Consider the following 22283-nt stretch of genomic DNA (forward strand, 5'->3'; position numbering starts at 1 on the left):
GGCATGCCCTCAGTGTGGAGAAATGGGTCGGCACCTCTGTCTGGAAGCTGGCCACTCCAGACAGCTACCGATCCATGGGCCAGCAGTTTGGCGTGGGCAAGGCCACCGTTGGGGCTGTCCTCATGGAGGTAGGAGGACCCACGGGGGTGGAGGGCAGCTCTGGGGGTGGAGGGAGCCCTGGAGGGGAGGGACAGACACACCCTGCACACCCCTCACTGGTGCTCTCCCATGTCCTTCCCCTGCAGGTCGTCTGCGCCATCAACGCCCTGCTCCTCCACAGGCTCATACGGCTTGGGGACCCGGATGCCGCCATCGCGGGGTTTGCCAGCCTGGGCTTCCCAAATTGCTTCGGGGCTCTGGATGGGACCCATATCCCCATCCAAGCTCCAGAGCACAGTGGACGACACTTCCTGAACAGGAAGGGCTACCATTCCGTGGTCCTCCAGGCCTTGGTGGACAGCTGGGGCCGCTTCCTGGTCACTTAGGTTGGCTGGCCTGGCAGCACCCACGATGCCCGGGTGTTCAGGAATTCGGGCCTGTGCCACCGACTGGAGGCGGGGACCTACATCCCCCAGCGGGAGATCCCTGGGGGGGATACCACCATGCCCTTCTGCGTCGTCACAGACGCGGCGTACCCCCTCTGGCCCTGGCTCATGCACCCTTACACAGGCCATTTGTCAGCCAGCCAGGAGCGCTTCAACACGCGCCTGAACCATGCGCGCCAGGTGATTGAGCGCACTTTGGGCCGCCTCAGAGGGTGCTGGAGTTGTCTCCTCACCCGCCTGGATGCAGGCCCCAACAACATCCCCCAGATTGTAGGCATGCGCACTCCACAACCTGGTTGAGAGCAAGGGGGAGGCATTTTTTCAGGGCTGGGCTGTAGAAGCTGGCAGGGCTGACGTGCAGCCACCCGCTGCCCCCAGTCGCCAGGTGGACCCCGAGGGAATCCGGGTCTGGGTGGCCCTGTGGGCCCATTTCGACCAGGCCGCGGGGTGAACACTGGCAGACCCCACACTACACCCCGCCATCCTCCACAACACTCCTTGCCCCCACGCCCACACCACAGAGCACCCAAGAGCGCACCCCCCACACTTTTCTTGCAAATAAAAATAGACCTGTTGTTTTTGAAACCACAAAACAGTGAATTCTCTTATTATTATTAATACAAATAAATACATATATAAAATAGTGGAACAAAAGGGGGGAACTATTTACATGGGGGGCAGGTATCATAAAAGAAGAGGGGTCTAACACAAACTATATACAAAATAATGGGGATATGTACCAAGGGGGGGGGCCATGTCCAGCGCCTCACACCCCCTACTGTCCAGCGCCTGGGGTTGGCAGGCGTGACCCTCGCCTCGGCCTCAGCCCTGGCCGAGGCTGGCTGGGGGCCGGGCGAACCGGCAGATATGGCCGGCGGGTGTCAGCAGGCCCCGGCTCCCCCTCGGCAGCAGGCCCTGGGGTGGCGGACGGCGGTGGCATGGCAGGTGGAGCAGGCAGAGCGGCGGGCAGCGCTACATGGGCGGGCAGGTAGTCTACTATGCGCTCAAAAGTGCACATAAAGGCCCCCCATGCTTCCTGGCGCCAGGCCAGCGCCCGCTCCTGCAATTAATTGCAGGCGCCCCTCGTCCACCTGCAGCCGCCGCTCTGACACCTCCAGCTGCCGCCGGAGGGTCGCGAACAGCTGGGGGTCTGTCGCCGTCCTCTGGTGGTGCTAGGGCTGCCATCGGTCCCGCCCTGGGGCTGGTTGGTGCTCCGCCAAGGGGCTGGCCTGCAGTGATGACCCCGGTGGGCTGTCCAGGACCACTGACACCTCTCTGGCGCTCTCCGGGCCCTCTGATGGCACAGCTGCGGAACACGGGGGGGAAGAAGAGTGGAGACAGCCGTTAGTGTGGCCCCCGAGGCGTGGCCCTTGTCCCCCCACCCCTCTGCTGCTGGTTCCCCATCCCCATCCCCAGGAGCTGCTGCTGCTGCTGCTGATGGGTGTCCCACCCCTGCCCCGGAGGACCCTAGGTTCCACTCCCCCCATCCCCAGGGATGGGGCATGGCACTGTCCTGCTGGGGGGGCAGGAGCTGATGCACTCTTCTGATGGACATGCCACTGCTGTCCTTGGGGCCATGGTCATCTGGGCATGTGGAGGGCCCTCGTCATGTCTGTTGTCCCCGCCCCTCAACCCCAGGGGTGTGCACCGGGGGGGTGGTACATACCTGACAGTCCGCTCCCACCGTCGGGGGACGCCCTCTGGGCGGACGCCCTGCTGGAGTTCCAGGACGGCAGGATTATTTGGAGCCCCCTGTTGCTGGAGGTGTTGAGTGGCCAGCGGGGAGGAGGTGTGCCGGGGCCCAGGATGGACCTGAGCTCCCTGTAAAAGGGGCAAGTGGCGGGGGCGGCCCCAGATCGGCTGGCCGCATCCCGGGCCCGGGTGTAACCCTGCCGCAGCTCCTTAACCTTACTCCTGACCTGGTCAGGAGCGTGGGCAGGGTGACCCCGGGCGGCCAGGCCCTCAGCCAGCCGAGCGAATGCATCCGCGTTCCTGCTCTTGCTCCCCATTACCTGGAGCACCTCCTCCTCGCTCCAGAGCCCCAGCAGGTCCCGTATCTCAGCCTCCGTCCAGGAGGGGCCCCGCTGCCTCTTCCAGGGCTGGCTGCCAGGCTGGGGAGGGCTGGCTCCCCTTGGGAGGGGTGCCCTGGGGGCGCTTGCGGGGCTGGCGGGTGGCCATCACAGCGGGGGGGTTGTCTTGGGGCTGCAGGGAGGCGTGCAGGCTAGCTGCGTGTTACTGCTGCCACCTGCACGCGCTCTCAGCTTCCTGCACAGGGAGGTAGGGGGCGGGGAGCTTTAAGGTGCCGCTCCATGCAGCGACCATAGAGCTCAGGGGCTGGAGAGAGCATCTCTCAACCCCTCAGCTGATGGCCGCCATGGCAGACCCCACTCTTTCGATGTTGCGGTACGCGCATCGGCTACATGTGCCCTACTTCAACGTTGAACGTCGAAGTAGGGCGCTATTCCCATCCCCTGATGGGAATCCCCTTACGTCGATGTCAACTTTGAAATAGCGCTCGCCATGTGTAGACATGGTGGGCGCTATTTCGAAGTTGGCGCGGCTACTTCGAAGTAGCCGGCACGTGTAGACGCGGCTGCTATGTGCTGCTGTCTCAAAATATCTCCCACCGAAATTCCAATTCAGGCTTTCATCTTACTCCAGTAGTGAAGAAGGCCACGGGGAGTCTCATGGTAAAGGAAGCTCTGTGCTCTTTTGCCTCCTTACCAATATTTGCTAAAATGTAAATTGATTGGGTTCCTGCAATCTCCTTAGCCTGTCTCAATGTTGCTATATATCTTCTGTATAATTTGTATTCCTATTGCCTTTTACTGTACCTTAGAAATGCCTTCTGTATGGCTGAACCACATTCTTTTGTTTAGCATGGAGTAATTTTAGCTCCACCTGACTGGTATATAATTTCCCAATCATTTGTAATTTGTAATTCATCTTCCAGACCGACATCAGACAGCCCAATAATATATTCTTTTGATACCTTACGTACAGGTTACTTCCCTTTCAGGGTAATATAAGGTGATGAGTAAAAGTCGACATGGATTTCTCAAGAAGAAATCAAAGGAATCTAATAGATTACTTTCACAGGTTAACAAATTTTGTTGTATGGATAAGCAGTAGATACGTGCTGTCTCTTGGCTATGGTAAGGCTTTTGATTTTGTCTTGTGTGTCTTTCTCATAAACACCGAGGACATAAAACCTATATGGAGCTACTGTAATGTGAATGTGTAACTGGTTGGAAACCCCGTCCCAGAGAGTAGTTACCAGTGGTTCACAGTCTTTCACTGGAAAGACATAGTGAGTGTAGTCCCACGGGGTTGATTCTGCTTCTGGCTGCATTCAATAACCTCACAAATAGTTCAGATAATAATATAGAGAGTGCACTTATTAAGTTAGCAGACAATATCAAATCAGAGGGGTTGCAGGTATTTTGGAAGATAATATTAAAATTCTAAGTGATCTGGACAAACTAAGGAGATGATCTTGAAGAAAAGCAGATGAAATTCAGTAAGGACAAAGGCAAAGCACTCCCCTTAGAATCAGTCAATCAATCAATCAAATACCCACAATGGAAAGTGACTGCTGAGAAGAGGGTCCTCCAGGAATGGGTTTGGGGTCATCATAGATCACAAGCTAAATATGATGCAGCAATGCAACAGTTTTGCAACAAAAGATGTATGAAAGAGTGTTGTAAGCAACAATTCTTGTGCTGTAGTGTGTGCTGATAAGACCTCAACTGGATTTCCATGTTAGGTTCTGATGTTCCATTTCATTGAAGAGGTAGCCAGATTGGAGAAGGTCTGGAAGAGAACAAGAAATGATGATTTTAAGTCTAGAAAACATGGCTGATGAGGGAAGACTGAAAGAATTGGGATTGTTTAATGCGGAGAAGAGATCGCTGACAGGGGGGATGTAATACTTTTCAAGTATATAAGTTTTTATAAGGAGGAGGTGAAAATTGTTCTTTTGGGGAGGAGTGGGTTTAAATTGCAGTAAGGTGAGTTTGGGTTGGACATTAGGGGAAAAAAATCCCAACTGTCAGAGTAGTTAACAAGATGGAGTGGATTGCCTGTGGAGGTTTTGAAATCTGTCACTGGAGGCTTTTGAGAATAGGATAAACAAACATCTGCTAGTAATGATCTGGATATTGCATAATCCTGACCTGAGTTCAGGGGATTGGGATTAGATGACCTGTTGAGGTCCCTTCTAATCCTACATTTGTGAAAATCAGTGATATTAGCGAGTTTTGGTACTCTGGGTAGGTCAAATACCAGCTAGGTTTCTGACTCATGAGGTGCAGCTGTTTGCAAGGGCAGGTATGGAGACAGAATCATCAAAATCAGGCAATGAAGGAACATGGGATGAGGAGCTCCCCATAACAAAGAGTGCTCAACTAGCGTATGTGCATGCACTCAAACAAAGCAGTTACATTGTAAAGGAAACAGCAATTAAAGAGTTAGGCAGTAATAAACGTACTCTGTGGATCATCACATTCTCGTGGCGAGTGGGCTTGTGTGTTCCAGTGAACCCAAGAGTGATGCCGTAGGGAATCTTGTACTCCCAGTAGGGACACCTGTGGTGGTAAGGTCAAGGGGGGAGGGTCCAGACAAAGAACAATCTTGAAAGTCCTCAAAGGTAGACTAAGCAGAGGATAGCAAAAAGTCTACAATGGCCATGAAGGTGGATGAAGGCTTCACTGGAGAGGAGACTCCCAATAGTTATGGATCCCACGCCACTGGGTCTTCTATCCGTCAAGGATTGTGTGGTGGTTGCAGTGCAACAGTATCCCCACGTTAAAAGAAGTCATGCACAGATGTCTATGTCCTACTCGTTTTTGAGTGACCACTAGGAAGCAGATTACTCTACCGTAGAACTTGTGAGTTATGAACACCTGGAGAATGGAATTTGTAACTCTGAAATATTCATACCCAGGAAAGGAACTTTATGGTGGTTCTTTCAAAAGTTTACAACTTTAACATTGACTTAATGCAGCTTTGAAACTTCACTCTGCAGAAGCAAAATGCGACTTTTAATTAATTTAAATGACACAAGCACAGAAACCATTTCCTTTACCTTGTCAAATCTTTTTTAGAACTTTGCCATTTTAAGTAGTTGACATTTAACACGGTACAGTGGTGTGTGTTGTGTTTTTTGATGCCTGCTGCTGCTTGATGGCATACTCCTAGTTCCAGATGAGGTGTGCATTTGACTGGTAAGTTGATAACTTGGATGTACATAATTTTGTGGGTGTACTGTATTTTGAACTTCTGTGGTACCTTCACCAGGTATTTAAGAGATAGTAGACAATGTGGTAGCCTGCTTATAGAAGGCTAGAAGTCACCAGTGCAATCATATAATCTATAATTGGTTAGGCGGCGATTCATAACTTTCTTAAATCAATTAATTTTTGAATTGAAGCATGTTTTAATGAAAAAATCCAAGTTTGATGTAATTTTCTTCAGCAATGGAGAATTCTTGATGTGTGTACAATGGTTAATTACCCTTACTCTTAAAATGGTACGTCTTATTTTAGTTTCAACCTGCCCAAATTCATCTTTGAGCTACTGGATCTTATTATACCTTTATCTGGTATGCCTTCTGTTATCAAATTTATCTTCCCTGTATAAGTAGTTCAAGACTATGTTCAAGTTGGCCATTTGCTTTCTTTTATTCAACTTCTGGAGTCTCACTAACACTTATTCAAATATTTTAAATATTCTTGAGGCTCTTCTCTGAACTCTCTATCTATCAATATCTGTCTTGAACTGTTATCACCATTCCAATAATGGTGACGTCAATGCCAAATAAAAAGGTGGTAGAAACTCTCCGCTTCTTTTCAGTATTCCCATGTTTAGTCAAGTGAGGCTCTCATTAACTCTTTTGGCCACAGCGTTGCGTAAGAACTTAGGTTTAGCTTGTTATCCCCTATGACTCCCAAGTCTTTTGCAAATGTCCTGCTTCCCAGGATAGAGGACCTATTAGGTAAACGCAGCTTTTATTCTTTGTTATGTTACATTTGGCTATATTGAAACACATTGTTTGCTTGTGCTCAGTTTACCAAGTTACCCTGGGGGGAGGGATGGCTCAGTGGTTTGAGCATCGGCCTGCTGAACCCAAGGTTGTAAATTCAATCCTTGAGGAGGCCGTTTAGGGCAAATAAATGCCGGGGATGGGGCTTGGTCTTGGTCTTGGTCTTGGTCTTGCTAAGAGGGCAGAGGACTGGACCAGATGACCTCCCAAGGTCCTTCCAGCTCTAGGAGATGTTTATCTCCAATTATTTCTAAATTTCTACCTAGATATCTATCCTGTATATCAGTAAACAATGCTCTTCATTATTTATCACTTCCCTGATTTTTGTTTCCTCTGCAAACTTTCGCAGTGGTGATTGTATGTGCTCTTCGAAGTCATTGATAACAGTCTTAAAAAACTCAGGAACATGTGGTAATGTGTCAAATTACTTTCAAATGTCTATGAATACTACCTGTGATTTTATGAAACAAATTTGTAATCTCATCAAAAAGATATCAATTTAGATTGATTAATTCTCCATAAATCCATTTTCATTGACATTAATTATATTACCCTCTTTTAATTCTTTGGTAACCGACTCCCATATCAGATGTTGCACTATTTTGTCTGGGATCAGTGTTATCTTGACACATCTTTAATTGTCTGAGTTATTTGCCCTTTCAAAAACTAGGAAAACATGAACTTTCTCCCAATCTTCTGAAATTTCCTCTGTTACATGAGTTATTGAAAATCAACATTAACAGTCCAGAAATGCTGTAGCCAGGTCTGTTAGAACACTTGGATGCAAGTTATATGAATATGATGATTTGAAAATATCTAAAGTTTCTGCTGTTTACAGGCCCATATGATGATGATGATGATAAAGTATTTTATTATGTACGATATGCATATGTAATTTTTTTCTTAATTTTTGTTTTTTATTTTTAAGTGGAGTTTCCTGTTGGGAGCATATCAGATCTGTGCTTCATGATCCATAGAACCCCCTGCAGTGAACCCCCACGAGCCTGACCTTGCTGCTTTGGTCCCAAACTCACATGCCTCCTGCTGGCCTCATACGAATGGCCCATACGTTGCTGGTCAGGTCCGGCCAGGAGGAGGCTGCTGCACCCCCCGCTCCCTCTGTGCGACCCTGGGGACCCTGCAAGGGCTTCGCCCCAGCTGTGTCCCTACTTCCTCGTGTCGCTGGCCCAGGCCCAGCTGTGATGAGGCCCCCAAACACAGGGGGCAAGGGGCGAGCACGAGTGACAGTGATCCCGGCCCTTGACCCCCGTCGACAGGTACAGCCCCCCACCCCTACTCATGGTCCCTCCTGGGGGCTCAGAGGGTGCCTGCCTGGGGCTGCAACACCCCCTGTATATAGTTCCTCCCAGTCCCCTCTGTTTGCAGCTCCCCCTCCCCGTATATATTTCCCCCCCAGCCCCCGCATTTGCAGTTCTCCCCCATATATAGGCACAGACTGCCATCTGGTGGCAGTAAAGTGTTTATTACATAGTTCAACCCGAGTCCCCTGTGCATGTGTGGGGGTGGTGGTGGGGTGTGTGTGCATGGGGGTGGGGGAGGGGTAATAGTGGTAGCTGCTCGAATGCCTGGTGCAGGGCCTCCCATACTCGCACCCTGTCCTGCTGGGCCTGCTGGCAGGGGGCTGCTTGTACCTGCGCCCTGCTTCAACCCGCGCCCCACTTCGACAGCCCACCTGTGCACGAATAGCTTGTGCTATGCCTCACAAGGCTGTGCAGAGCTCAGCAGGCCCCAATCACTGCTAGAACTCTGGGGAGGCCCACTTCCAGCCTGGTGAGGAGGCATCTGAAGTGCCCCTTCAAGTGGCCAAGTGCCCACTCGACCGTGTTGCGAGCCCGATTCAGCCATTTGTTAAAAACATCCTGATTCGGCTGCATGTGTTTTCTGTACGACCTCATCAGCCAAGCCCACGGGTAGGCCATGTCCACTGTGATCCAGGGTGGCATGGTGGTGTCCCTGATGGGGAGTTCCCGTCAGGGGATGAAGGTCCCCTCCTGGTGCAGCCCTGAGTTCTGGAACACCCTGGCATCTTGGGCATGGCTGGACCGGCCCACGCAGATGTCCTGGAACCAACTATTTGCATTGACAAGCACCTGCAGGGCCATGGAATTGTAGCCCTTGCAGTTTATGTAGGCCATGCCGCTGTGCTCCAGGGCTTGGATGGCAAAGTGTGTGCCTTCCAGGCCCCTGAAGCAGTTTGGGAAGCGCAACTCCTCGAATCCCCAGAGGTCATCGTCCAGGTGCTGGATGTGGATCAGCTGCTGCAGGAGGACTCCTGTTAATGACCCCGACGACCTGTAGGGTGTGGGATGGGGATGTGCTTGTGAGTGTGGGGCAGGGTGCAGTGTGCCCGCTTGTCCCTGCCCTTGTCCCCTGCAGGGCAGGCTTCCCGTGTCCCCCATCCTGTCCCCGATGGTGCCCATTGCTGGGGTGCCCCCTACCCCATGGCCCCTCCATTGCATGGTGGCATAACCCAGGCATGGCTTACCTCATTGAGGACTGCCTTGACGGTGGCCCTGCCCACCCCAAACTGGTGGCCAACAGATCGGTGACTGTCTGGGGTGGTCAGCTTCCAGAGGGTGATGGCCACCCTCTTCTGGAGCAGGAGCGCCGGCCTCAGGCGCATATTGTGGTGCTGGAGAACTGGGGCGAGCCAGTGGCACAGCTCCAGGAATGTTTCCTTGGTCATGCTGAAGTTCTGTAGCCATTGGTTGTTGCCTCAGTCCTCCAGCACCAGCCGGTCCCACCAGTCAATGCTTGTGGGGAAGTTCCACATGTGGCGGGTGACCTGGGCGACTGGGTGGGGATGTTGCACCCTGAGGATGGCTTCCAGGAGGGTGGCTACTAGGGTTGCCACCCAGAGCCGCTGGTGCATGGTGGTCAGGATCACAGCCAGTGCTCTGGCCATGACCTTGGGGGCGGGGGGTGGGGAGGGTTGGTTGGGGTTCATGGGGGCCCAGGTTGCCTCCTCTGCTCTCTGTCTGTCTGCATGCTTCAGGATAGGTTGCTGGCCCTCAGTGCGTGCAGGCTGAGGCTTGCGGTGGGGGGGCACTTTAAAGGGATGGTGGGTGGCAGCGACCCTGGAAGGGCTCGTCCGCCATGTGACCCCGCCCGTGGCTCTTCCTGCCCTTGTGCTTTCAAAAGAGTGCATGGGGTCATGTGAATGCTCTTTCGAAATTGAACTTAGGGCCTTTCGAAAGAGCAGGTTGAACCTTCGGTCTCCATTTGCCCATGTGGATGCTTCGTTTCAAAAGGGTGGCTTTTGATGTTCCATTTTGAAAGCCATCCTTTTGAAAGGGAGCTGTCGTGTAGATGCAGCCTGAAGGTTTTGAGATCGAGGTGTCTTAGAGATCACCCTTCTCCATTGGGATATATTGGAATGTATTACTACAGCTGAGATCAGCAACAACAGTTCAGCTGCAGTGCTCTCAGTATAAATGAGTGTGTGAACTCTTGGCTGCTGTTTTGGAGCTCACTCCCTCATTTTGTCTGCTGATATAGAACTCATTATTCTTCTGGACACATTGCAAATCCCATGTTTTCTCCCTCTTTAAGTCTGTTGAGGAGGATCTAGATGAGACTATATCGAATTATTAGCAGTCCTTGGGTGTAAGTTGTGATTTTAAATTGATGACATAGGTGCCCAGAGCACTGGAATATTTTAAACATGGGAAATAGTTGCGGTAATAAATGAACATAGTTTTGCAGCACCCTTTGGGGTATACAAGTTTTGGGGTAAACAAGTTTTACCTGTGTTTTTACACATGAGCAGAGTTCAGTACAGAGTGGTGAAATGAGTTGGACATTCTTGAGAAACACGTGGCAAATGCAAGATTAAAACCCCGGTCTCCAGAGGCCCTTTCCTGTGCATTAATCCATGAGACTGCGCTTCCTTTGCGTACTATAGGAAGTTCCAACAATTTGTTCAGAATATATTGGACATAGAGACTATTATGGTGGTTGTCCCAAGGAGATGACAATTTAATTCACACACACAGTATGTGAAGAAGTGTTAAAAGACCACTGATAGATAGTAAATGGCAATATGATCATAGGCATTTTGTGAGCATTAAATAAAACCCCAAACTATAAACACTTCTCTGTATATAAAAGATCCTTCAGTCTGTGTAAATGGATTTTTCCAAAGCTGTAAAATAGCTGTACAGTACATCACTAAGTGGAAGGACTGCTTTGCTTTCTCCCTTATGTGTATTTGTTTATTCAATATGGATATGAGCGTAATCAAAAGTCCTTTTAATAGATGGATGGGATGTTGCAAACTTTATAGTCACACATAAATCTTGCTATCTGTGCATGTGATTAATGTCTAACCAGGGTTTTGATTGATGGCTTAGCAACTACTAATCAAATCTAGGACCAGATCCTGAAATCCTTACATCATCCTGTGGTAAAACCATTTATGTGGGTAGGCAGAAAAATGTAGTTTTATTGATTTTTTTTTTTTTTTTTAAATTTAAGCTGACTGTGGCTTTTATGATAAGTACATGCTGTGGTTAATAATTTTTGACACTGAAAGGTGGAGTTTATTAAGGTCCTATGTTGAGAGGAATGCGGGAAGTGGGGAGGAAGAAATGCAGAGGATGTTGAGATAGATGAAAACAAGCTGAGAAGTTTGTCGAATATGATTGGTCTATTGAACTAATACTGCAGGATGTTATTGAGGCAAATAACTTTTTTCAAAAAGATGTTTTTGTACATGTAAATAACATGTGCTTTGTGTAAAATTGAGGGCTTCAGCTAATCCCCTGTTAGGGACAGGAAGTAATGTCCACCATTGTGTTATGATGATGATCAGTTGCATTTAAAGATAGTTTTTTTCTCTTATGAACACCATCTCACTGCTGGAGTCAAGATAATGGACCACCTGGGGACTGGTCTGAGACAGTTTGGTTTCTTTTATCCATATATAGGTATATATGCATTTTTCAATTTCCATACATAGTGAGAGCCACCCACTTTCCTCCACTGAAGTAACTAAAAGCCAAAGAAACAGTTTTATGTATCTTGCGTATCTCTTAATGGGCAGCCCAGACAGTGAGCAACCCAAAAGACACATGGCGGTTATTGCCCCTGAGCTGCTATGATGAAATATCGATATCGCTCCCCGGGCAGAAACATGTAGACCAGAAGAAGGCAGAGGGTACACCTTTTTCTGGAAAGGAACCTCAACAGAATTAGAACAAATTCATGGAGTAGGATTTGCCATCCAAAGTGAACTGACAAATATCCTATCTAAAGTCCTTGTCAGAATCAATGAGCATCTCATGACTCTGCTTGAAGCTTGCCAAAAACCAACAGACAACTGTCATCAGTGCTTATGCACCCACTCTAGACACCAAAGATGATGTGAAGGAGTAGTTTTGGGCCTAGCTGGACGCAGTCCTGAAAGACATAGTCAAAGAAGACAAGATTATTCTCTTAGGGGATGTCAATGCCAGGATTGGAAGAGATGTGGCTCTCTGGCAGACTACTATTGGGAAAGGGAGGAGTTGGCAACAGCAACTCCAATGGAGTGCTGCTCCTTACAAAATCTGTGGAACATGAGCTGGTCATCACGAACACCCTGTTCTACCAGAAAAACAAATTTAAGACCTCATGGCAACATCCTCAGTCGAAACACTAGCACCTCACAAACGCTGTCATAGTCCATGCTTGGGAGTGGCACGATGTTCTTCTCATACATGTAATGACTAGTGCTAATGACTGCTGGACCAGTAACTGCCTTATTCAATCTACAATGGTGATTAAGGTTGTCACCAAATGGAGAAGTCAGAGGAAAGAGGTCTAAAGAGAGATCCACATACAAGGCTTGAAGGGTACCATCAGAAAAAAAGACTTCCAGATACCGCTCTAAAGGAATCTGCTTGACAGTACACCCTGAAGTTGTGGAAGAATACTGGCGTCAATTGAAAAGTGCCATCGTTGGAGCTTGTGGAGAAATGATTGGCTACCAGACCAGAAAGCATCAGGACTGGTTTGATGAAAACGATGTGGAAATTGATGACTTGATTGAGGCAAAAAGGAAAGTCTTAAGGTCCTGGCAAAGCTGCATCATCTGCACAACAAAGAAGTGTTTTCCAAGGCCATGGCAGAAGTGCAACAGAAAACTACTCCGAAAAAACAGTAGTGGACTGAGAAAGCATGAGAACTGCAGCATCTTGCGGACATCAATGATAAAAAAGGTTTCTTCAATTCTACTAAAGCTGTTTATGGACAGAAAAAGCATGGAGTGAATCTCCTGAGATCAAAGGATGCTACGCAACTCTTGAAAGACAATGAAGCCATTGCTTGACTCTTTGGAGGGAGCACTATAATGAGCTCCTGAACCACCCATCCAACATGGTCCTAGAATCTCTTGACTAAATTCCTCAGCAAACATCTAGAGATGACCTTGCAACGCTTCATAACATGAGTGAGGTTGAAGCTGCCATCAAAGTGGTGAAGTGCAACAAGACAAGCGGATTAGATGGAATCCCCATCTAAGTCTTCAAAGAAACTGGGCCAGAGCTCTAACTTATGATTCCCAAAATCTGATATAGGGAGCAGATGCTACAAGATTTCAGAGAGACACGGATAGTCAGTCTTCTCAAGATGGGCAGCAAGTCGGACTGTGAAATCTATCGTGGCATCTCCCTCCTGGCAACAGCAGGGAATGTTGTAGCTTGAATCCCTACCACTGTCAGAAGAAATTGTCCCAGAATCCCACTGTGGCTTCTGACTATTCCAAAGAACAGCAGACAGAATCTTCACTGCCCAGCAACTGCAAGAAAAATGTCATGAACACGATCAAGCCTTATATATGAGTTTCATTGACCTGACCAAAGCATTTGACTCAGTCATTCGTAGCACCCTGTGGACCATCCTCTCAAAGATCAGCTGCTCCAGAAATGTCATTAGCATTTTAAGGCTGCTTCACGGCAACATGACTGCCATGGTATTGAGCAACAGTGGATCCCAATGCAACCCCTTCGAAGTCAAAATGGGAGTCAAGCAAGGCTGCATCGTTGCCCCATCACTGCTCTTCATCTTCATTGCCATGACCCTTCTCCTCATTAATAGCAAGTTTGCAGTTGGTTGATTGTTCGTAGAATGAATGGGAAGCTTTTTCTGTCTCAGAAGACTGAAAGCTTAAAAGCAAGACCTCCACAACCTCGATCATAGAGCTCCAGTGCATGGATGACAATATGGTTGTTGCTCTTTCTGTCAAAGCCCTTCAGGCTATCTTAAGTTCCTTCACTGAATGATATGAGAATCTCAGGCTCACACTGAACATCAAAAAGACCAATGTTCTCCATTAACCTTCACAAATGGGACAAATCCCATGCACCTTCTGTTGAAGTCAGTGGAGAACCACTGGAAAATGCAGAGCACTTCCCATAACGTGAAAGTCATCTTTCTGCCAAAGTCAACGATGATGTGGAAATTCAGCATCATCTGAGCTATGAAACCTCTGCTTTCGCCTGTATGAGACAAAGGATGTTGGAGAACTGGGACATCTATCCCAAGATGAAGCTCCTTGTATACCGTGCAATGTTTGTTCCAGTGCTACTGTATGCATGTGAAACCCAGAAAACATCAAGTGCCACTTGTAGGCACTGGAACAATATCATCAACGCTGCATCAGGAGAATCCTAAATATCTCTTGGGAAGATAAGTGCAAAAACACTAGCATCCTGGAAGAGTCAAACATGACCAGCATTGAAGCATTATCATTCATTGACAGCTGCATTGGACTGATCACATGGTTTGGATATCGTATCAGCACCTCCCAACACAGATTGTGGTTTTCAAATTAGAGGAGGCGCAGAGGAGCATTGGGGGCCAATGGAAGCAATATAAGGACATGCTGAAGGCACACTTGAAAAAGTGCAAAAGCAACGAGGGGTCCTGTGGCACCTTATAGTCTAACAGAAATGTATAAGCATAAGCTTTCACGGGCAAATACCCACTTCATCAGATGCAGGACATCTGATAGAGGCCTGCATCTGACGAAGTGGGTCTTAGCCCACGAAAGCTCATACATTTCTGTTAGTCAGTAAGGTGCCACAGGACTCCTCATTGCTTTTGCAGATCCAGACTAACATGGCTACCTTTCCTGATACTTGAAAAAGTGCAGCATTGGTGTCAACCCTTGGGAGACCCTTGCCCTAGACCATCCCCAGGCGAGAACGGTAATCAGTGAAGGACCAGTGCAGTTTGAGAGGTCCCACTGCAGTGCACACGAGGAGAGGCAAAGAAGAAAAGGGTTAAAAACTGCCCTGTGCCCCTCCAACAGGTACCAAGACCTGCCTCTTCTGCGGTAAGAGCTGCGGCTCCATAATTGGGCTGATCGACCATCAATGGACTCAGAAATAGGAGGGTGACATGAAAACGTGCTACTTGTTATCAAGTGACTGCCAAGAAGACCTATCTCTATGTTTGCTTGACATCACAGTCCCTTATATATTTCCTTACAGTTTGTGGTGGTTTTCAAACCTCTCGTGAATGTATAACCATATTGTCATGCACTTTTGTGTTTGTCTGACAGTGTTCTTGTAGCACGACCTGTTCTTGTGTTCATAGTCTAACTCTTTTCTGACACATTTGAATCCTTGATTAAAATACTGGGTTATTCACATCCGGTATCTTATTCATGCTAGCTCTAGATGTAGAATAGTTTCAAGGGCCCCTTAAGTAGGTTCTGTACATGAAATGAGCAAAATTGCCATCCATTTTTTTTATTCCTAGATCAGATTTAAATGAGCTTTGTTAATTTTCAAGTTCTTGATACAAGTAAGCAAAGTTCATGCCTAACCAGAGAATGCAGAGAGACACTGGTATATTTCTGAAAAAGAAACTGACCATAACCTTGGAGTAATGATTAGCTTTTATGTGACAAGCATATTTGTATTTAAAAGGCTTCCCTCAGGTGAAGTTTAATTGAGATATTTTAGGAATTGAAATCAAGTTACCTTTAGGTAACTGTGTTGTATCTTTTTAGAGCAATTCTCAGTTGTTTTAAATTAGTGGCATGATATCATTTGCCTGTATATTATTTCTTAGTAATTTGTTCAAACATAGACAGCACAGTACTGGTGCATTTCATCCATTACATTCAACATTCTCTGATTTGGGCTGGCTCATAATACAGTGGAAGGTATTACTAATAGCTTCAACATGCTTAAAGTTTCCTGAGTATTTTCAGGCAGGTTTTCTTTACTTTGATAAAAACCGGCAGAACAATTGTACATTTTTAAGCTTCCTTTATCCCTCCAGAGTCAACACAGGTAAGAGTGAATGAGCTAAAGAGTAGTCCTGCCTCTGCATAATAAAATTATTTACATAATCGTAGCTCCTGGGCCAATCAGCTAGATTTTTTTCTGCTCCATTGAAGCTGTGGGGGTTATTCAGATGACATCACAGGTGTTATTTACATCTAGAACTTCCATCACTGATGATAGAAGAAAACTCCACTGAGGTACCAAATTTAGTGTGAAGGGATGGTGACAAGGGACGGGGAATCCCTGTTTGTTTTTATAGGAATCATGTTTGCTTTGGTTATCATTGAGACACGATATGGGACCACACTATGCCATATTTTTTCAAAAATAGGACTCTAATTTTGACCTGTCTGCAGCAATTAATATCTCCCACGTCTCAGAGAAGTATATCAGCTGTCGGACCAGCCTTCCTTATCTCTCGTTCAGGCACTTCACAAGGTCTGCTGGGAAAACCCAAGTCTTCACAGCAAATATTGTGACATCACCAGGCTGAGAATCGGAGATTCTTGGCTGCTAGACATGTTTGTGTGCATACTCTAGTCCATGAAAGCTCGTTGCTTAAGAAATAAATGTTAGTTTTTTAGGTGCTACAAGGCTGATTTTTGTAATTGTGTCCATCACAGCACCAGGGGGCTGCAGTGGGATTCCTGCTGGCCTTATGTGTGGAGCTCCTGACCTGGGGCTCTGCAGGGCTGCAGTGAGGCTCTGGTCTACCCACAAATAGGGCTTCAGCCCTGGTCCTGGGTTCCCTGGGGCTGCAGGAGGGCTCTGGCTGACCACACTGGCACAGGGATCCAGCCATAGCAGTGCTCTTGTGTGTCCTGTCCTCCCAGGTCCCTGGGCCCTGGCAGCCATGAAGCTCAACTTCAGCCTCTGCCATGCTTTCACTTCCTCCCCAGCCCCACACTGCCACTGAGGGGCCTCTGGTCCTGGCCCCTTGCTGTTGTGGGCTGCCACAGGGCTCTGGCCTGGGACCTCCTTGCAGATGGCAGCCAACCCTTCCACTTCTGGTCTCTTGAGTCCAGACACATTCATGGTCCTACCAGATGAGCGTGCCAGTTTTCAGAAGTGCAACCTGTATATATCCTGAATGAACTACTTGTAAGACTTTTTAAAAAAACCCTACAATCATGCATTGTGCTACAGTAAAATTGCTTTTTTTTATTTTGTGGGGAGGTAGTGTACCTATGTGGTATAAAATATTCAAATGTAGCTGCACTGGGCTTGTCCAGTAGAACGAAACACTGGAGATTAAACAGTAACAGAGAGTAAGTCGTGCTAGTCTACACACTATCAAAACAAAAAGCAGTCAAGTAGCACTTTAAAGACTAGCAAAATAGTTTATTAGGTGAGCTTTCGTGGGACAGATCCACTTCTTCAGACCATAGCCAGACCAGAACAGACTCAGTATTTAAGACACAGAGAACCAAAAACAGTAAGCAAGGAGGACAAATCAGAAAAAGATAATCAAGGTGAGCAAATCAGAGAGTGGAGGGGTGGGGGGGAAGATCGAGAATTAGATTGAGTCAAGTATGCAGATGAGCCCCATAGTGACTCAGAAAGTTCCCATCACGATTTAAACCATGTGTTAATATTCTGAATTTGAATATAAATGTCAGTTCGTCCACTTCTCTTTCTAAAACGGAGCGATAATTTCTCTTCAGTAACACACATACCTTGAGGTCTTTGACAGAACGTCCCATTCCATTAAATTGTTGACTAACTGGTTTGTGGATCTGGAGTGTTTTGATGTCTGTTTTGTGCCCGTTGACCCTTTGTCTAAGGGAGTTAGAAGTCTGTCCAATGTACAAAGCATCTGGGCATTGTTGGCACATGATGGCATATATGATGTTAGTGCCCGTGATTCTGTGAGTAACCTGGTTAGGTCCAGTGATGGTATTTCCAGAGAAGATATGTGGACAAAGCTGGCAGCGGTCTTTGTTGCAGATTAAGGGGAGTGAGGGGTCTGATTCCTTCACTTTAAATGATGTGAAAGCCTTGTTTACACTGTAACATTTTGTAACCCTCCCCCACCCCCAGTTGCCAGATCAATTCCGCTTCAGTGGTGTAAACAGTGTCAGGTAACCTTGTGTAGAGAGGATGCTGCTAGTATTTTAAGAATGTGACATGTGACCTTGGTAATGATAGGTCTGTAAACACCAACTGCCAAACTACACTAGGTTTTTTTAATGCTGCGAACATCAATGGAGTTGTATCAGTGGTGATAGACTCTGCAACATTTTCAGTAATTTCTGGACTTATAACTGGGGATTTATGGATAATGGGAAGGAGTTATTAATTTAGGTTAGATTTGCCAATCTGACTTGAAGGTTAAAAGCCCGTACCTGCACCCAAATCACTCTAAGTACCCTGGAGCTAGAAACGCTCCGGGACTACAAGTAGTCCTGGGATTCCCCAGTGGTTACGCTAGTAAATTTAACAAGTCTTTTCTTTATTTTCCTTTCACAGCAAGTTGATTTAAAACAAATAGTCGAATTTAATATTAAAGTACAAACTGAGTGATAATGGGTAATAGAGAGAGCCAATATATACTTTACTTTTTTTACTATTTTAGTGCGGCATACTGATTATGGTTTGCATTAGTTTTTATGGTTTATGTCTCCCTCCCTTCCAAGAATCCTAGGAGATGAGACCTCCTCCGCTCCATGGACGGCAAGGGGAGGTTGTATTGTAGTAGAACAAGGAGGCTGTGGTTAGAATAAGGGAGCCGGTACTGGAGGAAAGAAACTAAATTGAGGCAAGAATCTTAGAAACCCTTTGAGGAGCCTCTTATGAGGTCTACTTTTCCCACTTTCCATGGGCTATTAGTCCCTTTTACATCACCTTAACCCAATGTTTCCAATCCCAAATTAGGCATTGGCACGCTGGGAATTTATGGGATATACAGATGCGATCGGTGACGTTCATTTGAGGTGTCATCCTGAATATTCACAAGGTGTGATGTCATACCCTTTTGTCTAAGTTCTGAGAAAAGAACAAGAGGACCCAGAAATACCACCTTGGCAACCTTTGCCTTACTTTCTCACACTAAGAGGATGCGTGCAATCCATGGGCTTGATGTTATTGATCTCCAACGCATGTCCTCCATGGCATCCATCCCTTTTTAAGTTAGCAGGTAGTAATAAGAGTATGACTTGACATTTAGATCTGGCGCCTAGGTCAGACAGGCACTGATACGAATTGCCTTTATGTATTATATCTAGGGGTAAAATATAGGAGGGGAAAAAAACAAAACCAACCAAACAAACAAAAAACACCTTTGCAACAAGCTGTTTCTTGCAGTGCAGAATACTCTGCAGATCTCTTTTGGTTACTGCAAAATGTAGTATAATAAGAAGGTAAGTTTGCTGTTTTCTAAATGAAGCCAACTATGCATTGAATTAATAGCACTGGATTAATACGTATAGGCTGTGTCTACCCTAGCCCCCTTCTTCAAAGGGGTCATGGTAATCATCTTGATCGGAGAATACTAATGAAGTGCTGTGATGAATATGCAGCACTTTATTAGGCTAATTTTCCCTGCGGCAACTTCCACGTTCCCGCGGCTACATGGCATGCTGGCAAGTCGAAGTTTGTGACTTCGAATTTGCTGTGGGGCGAATTAGCCTAATGAAGTGCAGCATATTCATCGCAGCACTTCATTAGTATTCTCCGATCAGACTTATTACTCTTATTACCATGTCCCCTTCAAAGAAGCGGGCTAGTGTGTAGGTACAGCCATAGAGAAGCTGTAACTGAAATAATAGGCCTTGTAAGCTGGTATGCTACAGACTGTAGACAGTGCTTTTATGGTTGTCTTAAGTTGGGCGAAAAACTTGAGATGAGATGAATTGAAAATCACCGGGACTTAGCCTTGTAAGTCACTTAGGTGCTTTTGAAAATTTTACCCATCATTTTTTATTGTAGCAGTGTCCTCTTAGAACACTTAGAATATGTGAGATACACTTGTATTGCTGCGCTGTTTCAAATTTCATGTTCCTCTTTGCTGCCAGATGCTGCTTACGGAATACTTGGATATGAAAAACACTCGGACTGCCTCAGAACCATCAGCTCAGCTTAGCTATGCCAGCTCTGGAAGAGAATTTGCTGCTTTCTTTGCAAAGAAGAAGCCTCAAAGACCTAAAAACCCTCTGTTCAAGTAAGTGTTATGATGCCAGACCAGTACCTGATGTTGAGGCTGCCTCTGGACCATCAAGTATTACGCACTTGTAGTGATTATTCATGTTTTCAGACACTTAAAATGGAAAAGAACTACCAAAGCTTAAGTTTGTCTATCATCAAAGAGCCATACATTGATTCTTCTTCACTGTTTATATTATCGTATGTTCAAACGCTTCACTCAGGTCTGGGGCCTCCTTGTGCTAGGTTTTGTACAACATATATTCAGATATCATACCTGCCCTGATTTGCTTCCAGTTGAAGACAAAAACACACCAGCAAGAGAAGTTGTCAAAGGGCTACTTAGGGAAAAGGGAAACCTGACAGACAAGAGCATAGCATAAAAAACTATGCAGCTGATTGTTGCATTCTTCTGAGGAAAAAAGTGAAATGAAATGGGAGTGAAAAAAGTGGAGTGGAATGAAGCAGATGGAAGGGGAATGTAGGAATGAGAGTGTTGGGAAGTGGTAGCTGGAAGTGAGAGGAAGAAAATAAGGGGAAGAAATTTTGACTTGCAGGGAAAGGGAGGCTGGTGGGGTTTCGGAACAAAGCAGATAGTACAGGAAAGCAGGTTCTGATCACTAAGGCCAGGTCAGGAGGGGACTTGGGTTGATTTCCCATCTCTACCACCCATTTCCTACTCTGTGTCTCATTTCCCCAGCTGTAAAAGGGGTCATACTTCCTTTCTTTGTGTGCCTCATCTATTTAGATGTAGACATATGAGGGGCCTGGATTGTTTTTCCTTTTGCTTTTATATGGGGTTTAACACAAAGGGAACCTGATTTCAGCTGGGGTCTTTGGGCACTGTTATGGTACAGATGCCTAATAATGATCTGCAGGAGCTTCAGGCAGAAAGGCGTTCCATTGACCAGTGGCAAAGAATAAAAATGTGAAGTCCACAGTTAACAAGTCCAGTGAATCTCATGCTCAGAGTCAAGTGGAAGTCAATGAACGTGAGTGTAGTCCTGCCCTGCTTTACCCACAGTGGCCTGCTGGAATTGGATAGTCTCCTGGCTCTATTTGCTCACACATGGAAGTGGGAAGAAACAGGAACTTGGTATCCTTGAATAGCTTGCACTAACGCAATCAGTGAGATGGGTTGAGGATAACGCTCTTGTGCCCTGCTCAAGCAGGCACCAGCACAGCAAACAGCTGCTTACAGCCCTCCTTAAAGCTTCTCTTGATTTCTTTAATCATTAAGAATCAGTCAGTGGTGGCCTAATTATTTTTTCAAACCAATAGTACAAGTGAAACTATTATGTAATCTATTATCTAGGGCAGACCCCGGCAGCTCTGGTGGGGCTTCAAGAGCCAGTAAGAAACCAGTTATACCTAAAAGGCCAGTAAGAAACAATTATGCAGTTGCTCAAGGTGTAATGCACACTCAGTGTGAAAACATAATCACAGCCACAGAGAGTCTACAGATCACCAAACAGAATCTCCTGGTAGCAAAGGCTTTCACTTTTTTCCAGAGAGTTTTCTGAATACTTGGCCCAGTCATGGCTGATTGAATGTGTGCCTTTAAATGCACACCCGCCGCCTTTTTCTCCGCTCAGATTCTCTTTCTACTCCCGTTTAGATGTGACTGCATTGCGAAGCTGTGCTTCAGAGTGTCGTGGGGTGCTCTTCACCCTTCTTCATTGCTTAGTCTCCAAACTCTGCAATGTTCTCAGGCACTTTAAGTGTGAGAGGCAAAGAGGATGAGTTTGTCTGCTCTCTTTCACCTGCAACACTCTGAATCTGTCTGCTCATCTCTGTGAACTGAAAATATAGTTAAGGGTAATTGGTTAACATGTTGGTGCCTAACTTCATAAGAATAGCCATCTTTTGCCACTCAGGCTCTTGTCACTAAGTCACTGCTAGCACCTTACTGACAGTGATGCTTATCAGGATCTCTCATTCTGTTATCTGTCTCTTGACAGCTGTCACTACATCATGGAAATCTCTCTGTTGAAATGGAACTTCTTTATCCACCAAGGGAGGCACATTTTTGATTGTCTTATTCTTGTCACATATTCCATTTTCAGTGTGTGTCTTTTCAGACAGAGGGGCTCTCTTTCTTGCATATACCTCACCAACATCCCATTTAGAAAAGCCATTCACCTGTCCTGAAAAATGTCTGCAGCGAGAGTCCCTACTTTGGAAATCAGTCGAACAGGAGATGGAGCCTTGCTCTCAGTGAGAGACCAATTAAGCTGTAGGATGTGTGAGCAGTTG

The 22283-nt window shown here is 46.6% G+C and overlaps 1 protein-coding gene across 2 annotated transcripts in view; it reads left to right on the forward strand.

Moving 5' to 3' along the window:
- Window positions 1-22283, forward strand: part of EXOC4 (exocyst complex component 4) — a 663660-nt gene that overhangs the window by 145646 nt on the left and 495731 nt on the right. For both annotated transcript variants that reach the window (XR_012642363.1, XM_074975764.1), the window contains exon 8: window positions 19901-20046. Coding sequence is in view for 1 of the 2 variants with exons in the window: in XM_074975764.1 (XP_074831865.1) it covers window positions 19901-20046 (146 nt within the window). In the remaining variant the exon portion in view is untranslated. The remainder of the gene's footprint in view (window positions 1-19900; window positions 20047-22283) is intronic.

The sequence above is a fragment of the Carettochelys insculpta genome, chromosome 1 (assembly GCF_033958435.1).
Source record: "Carettochelys insculpta isolate YL-2023 chromosome 1, ASM3395843v1, whole genome shotgun sequence".
Taxonomy (NCBI): domain Eukaryota; kingdom Metazoa; phylum Chordata; order Testudines; family Carettochelyidae; genus Carettochelys; species Carettochelys insculpta.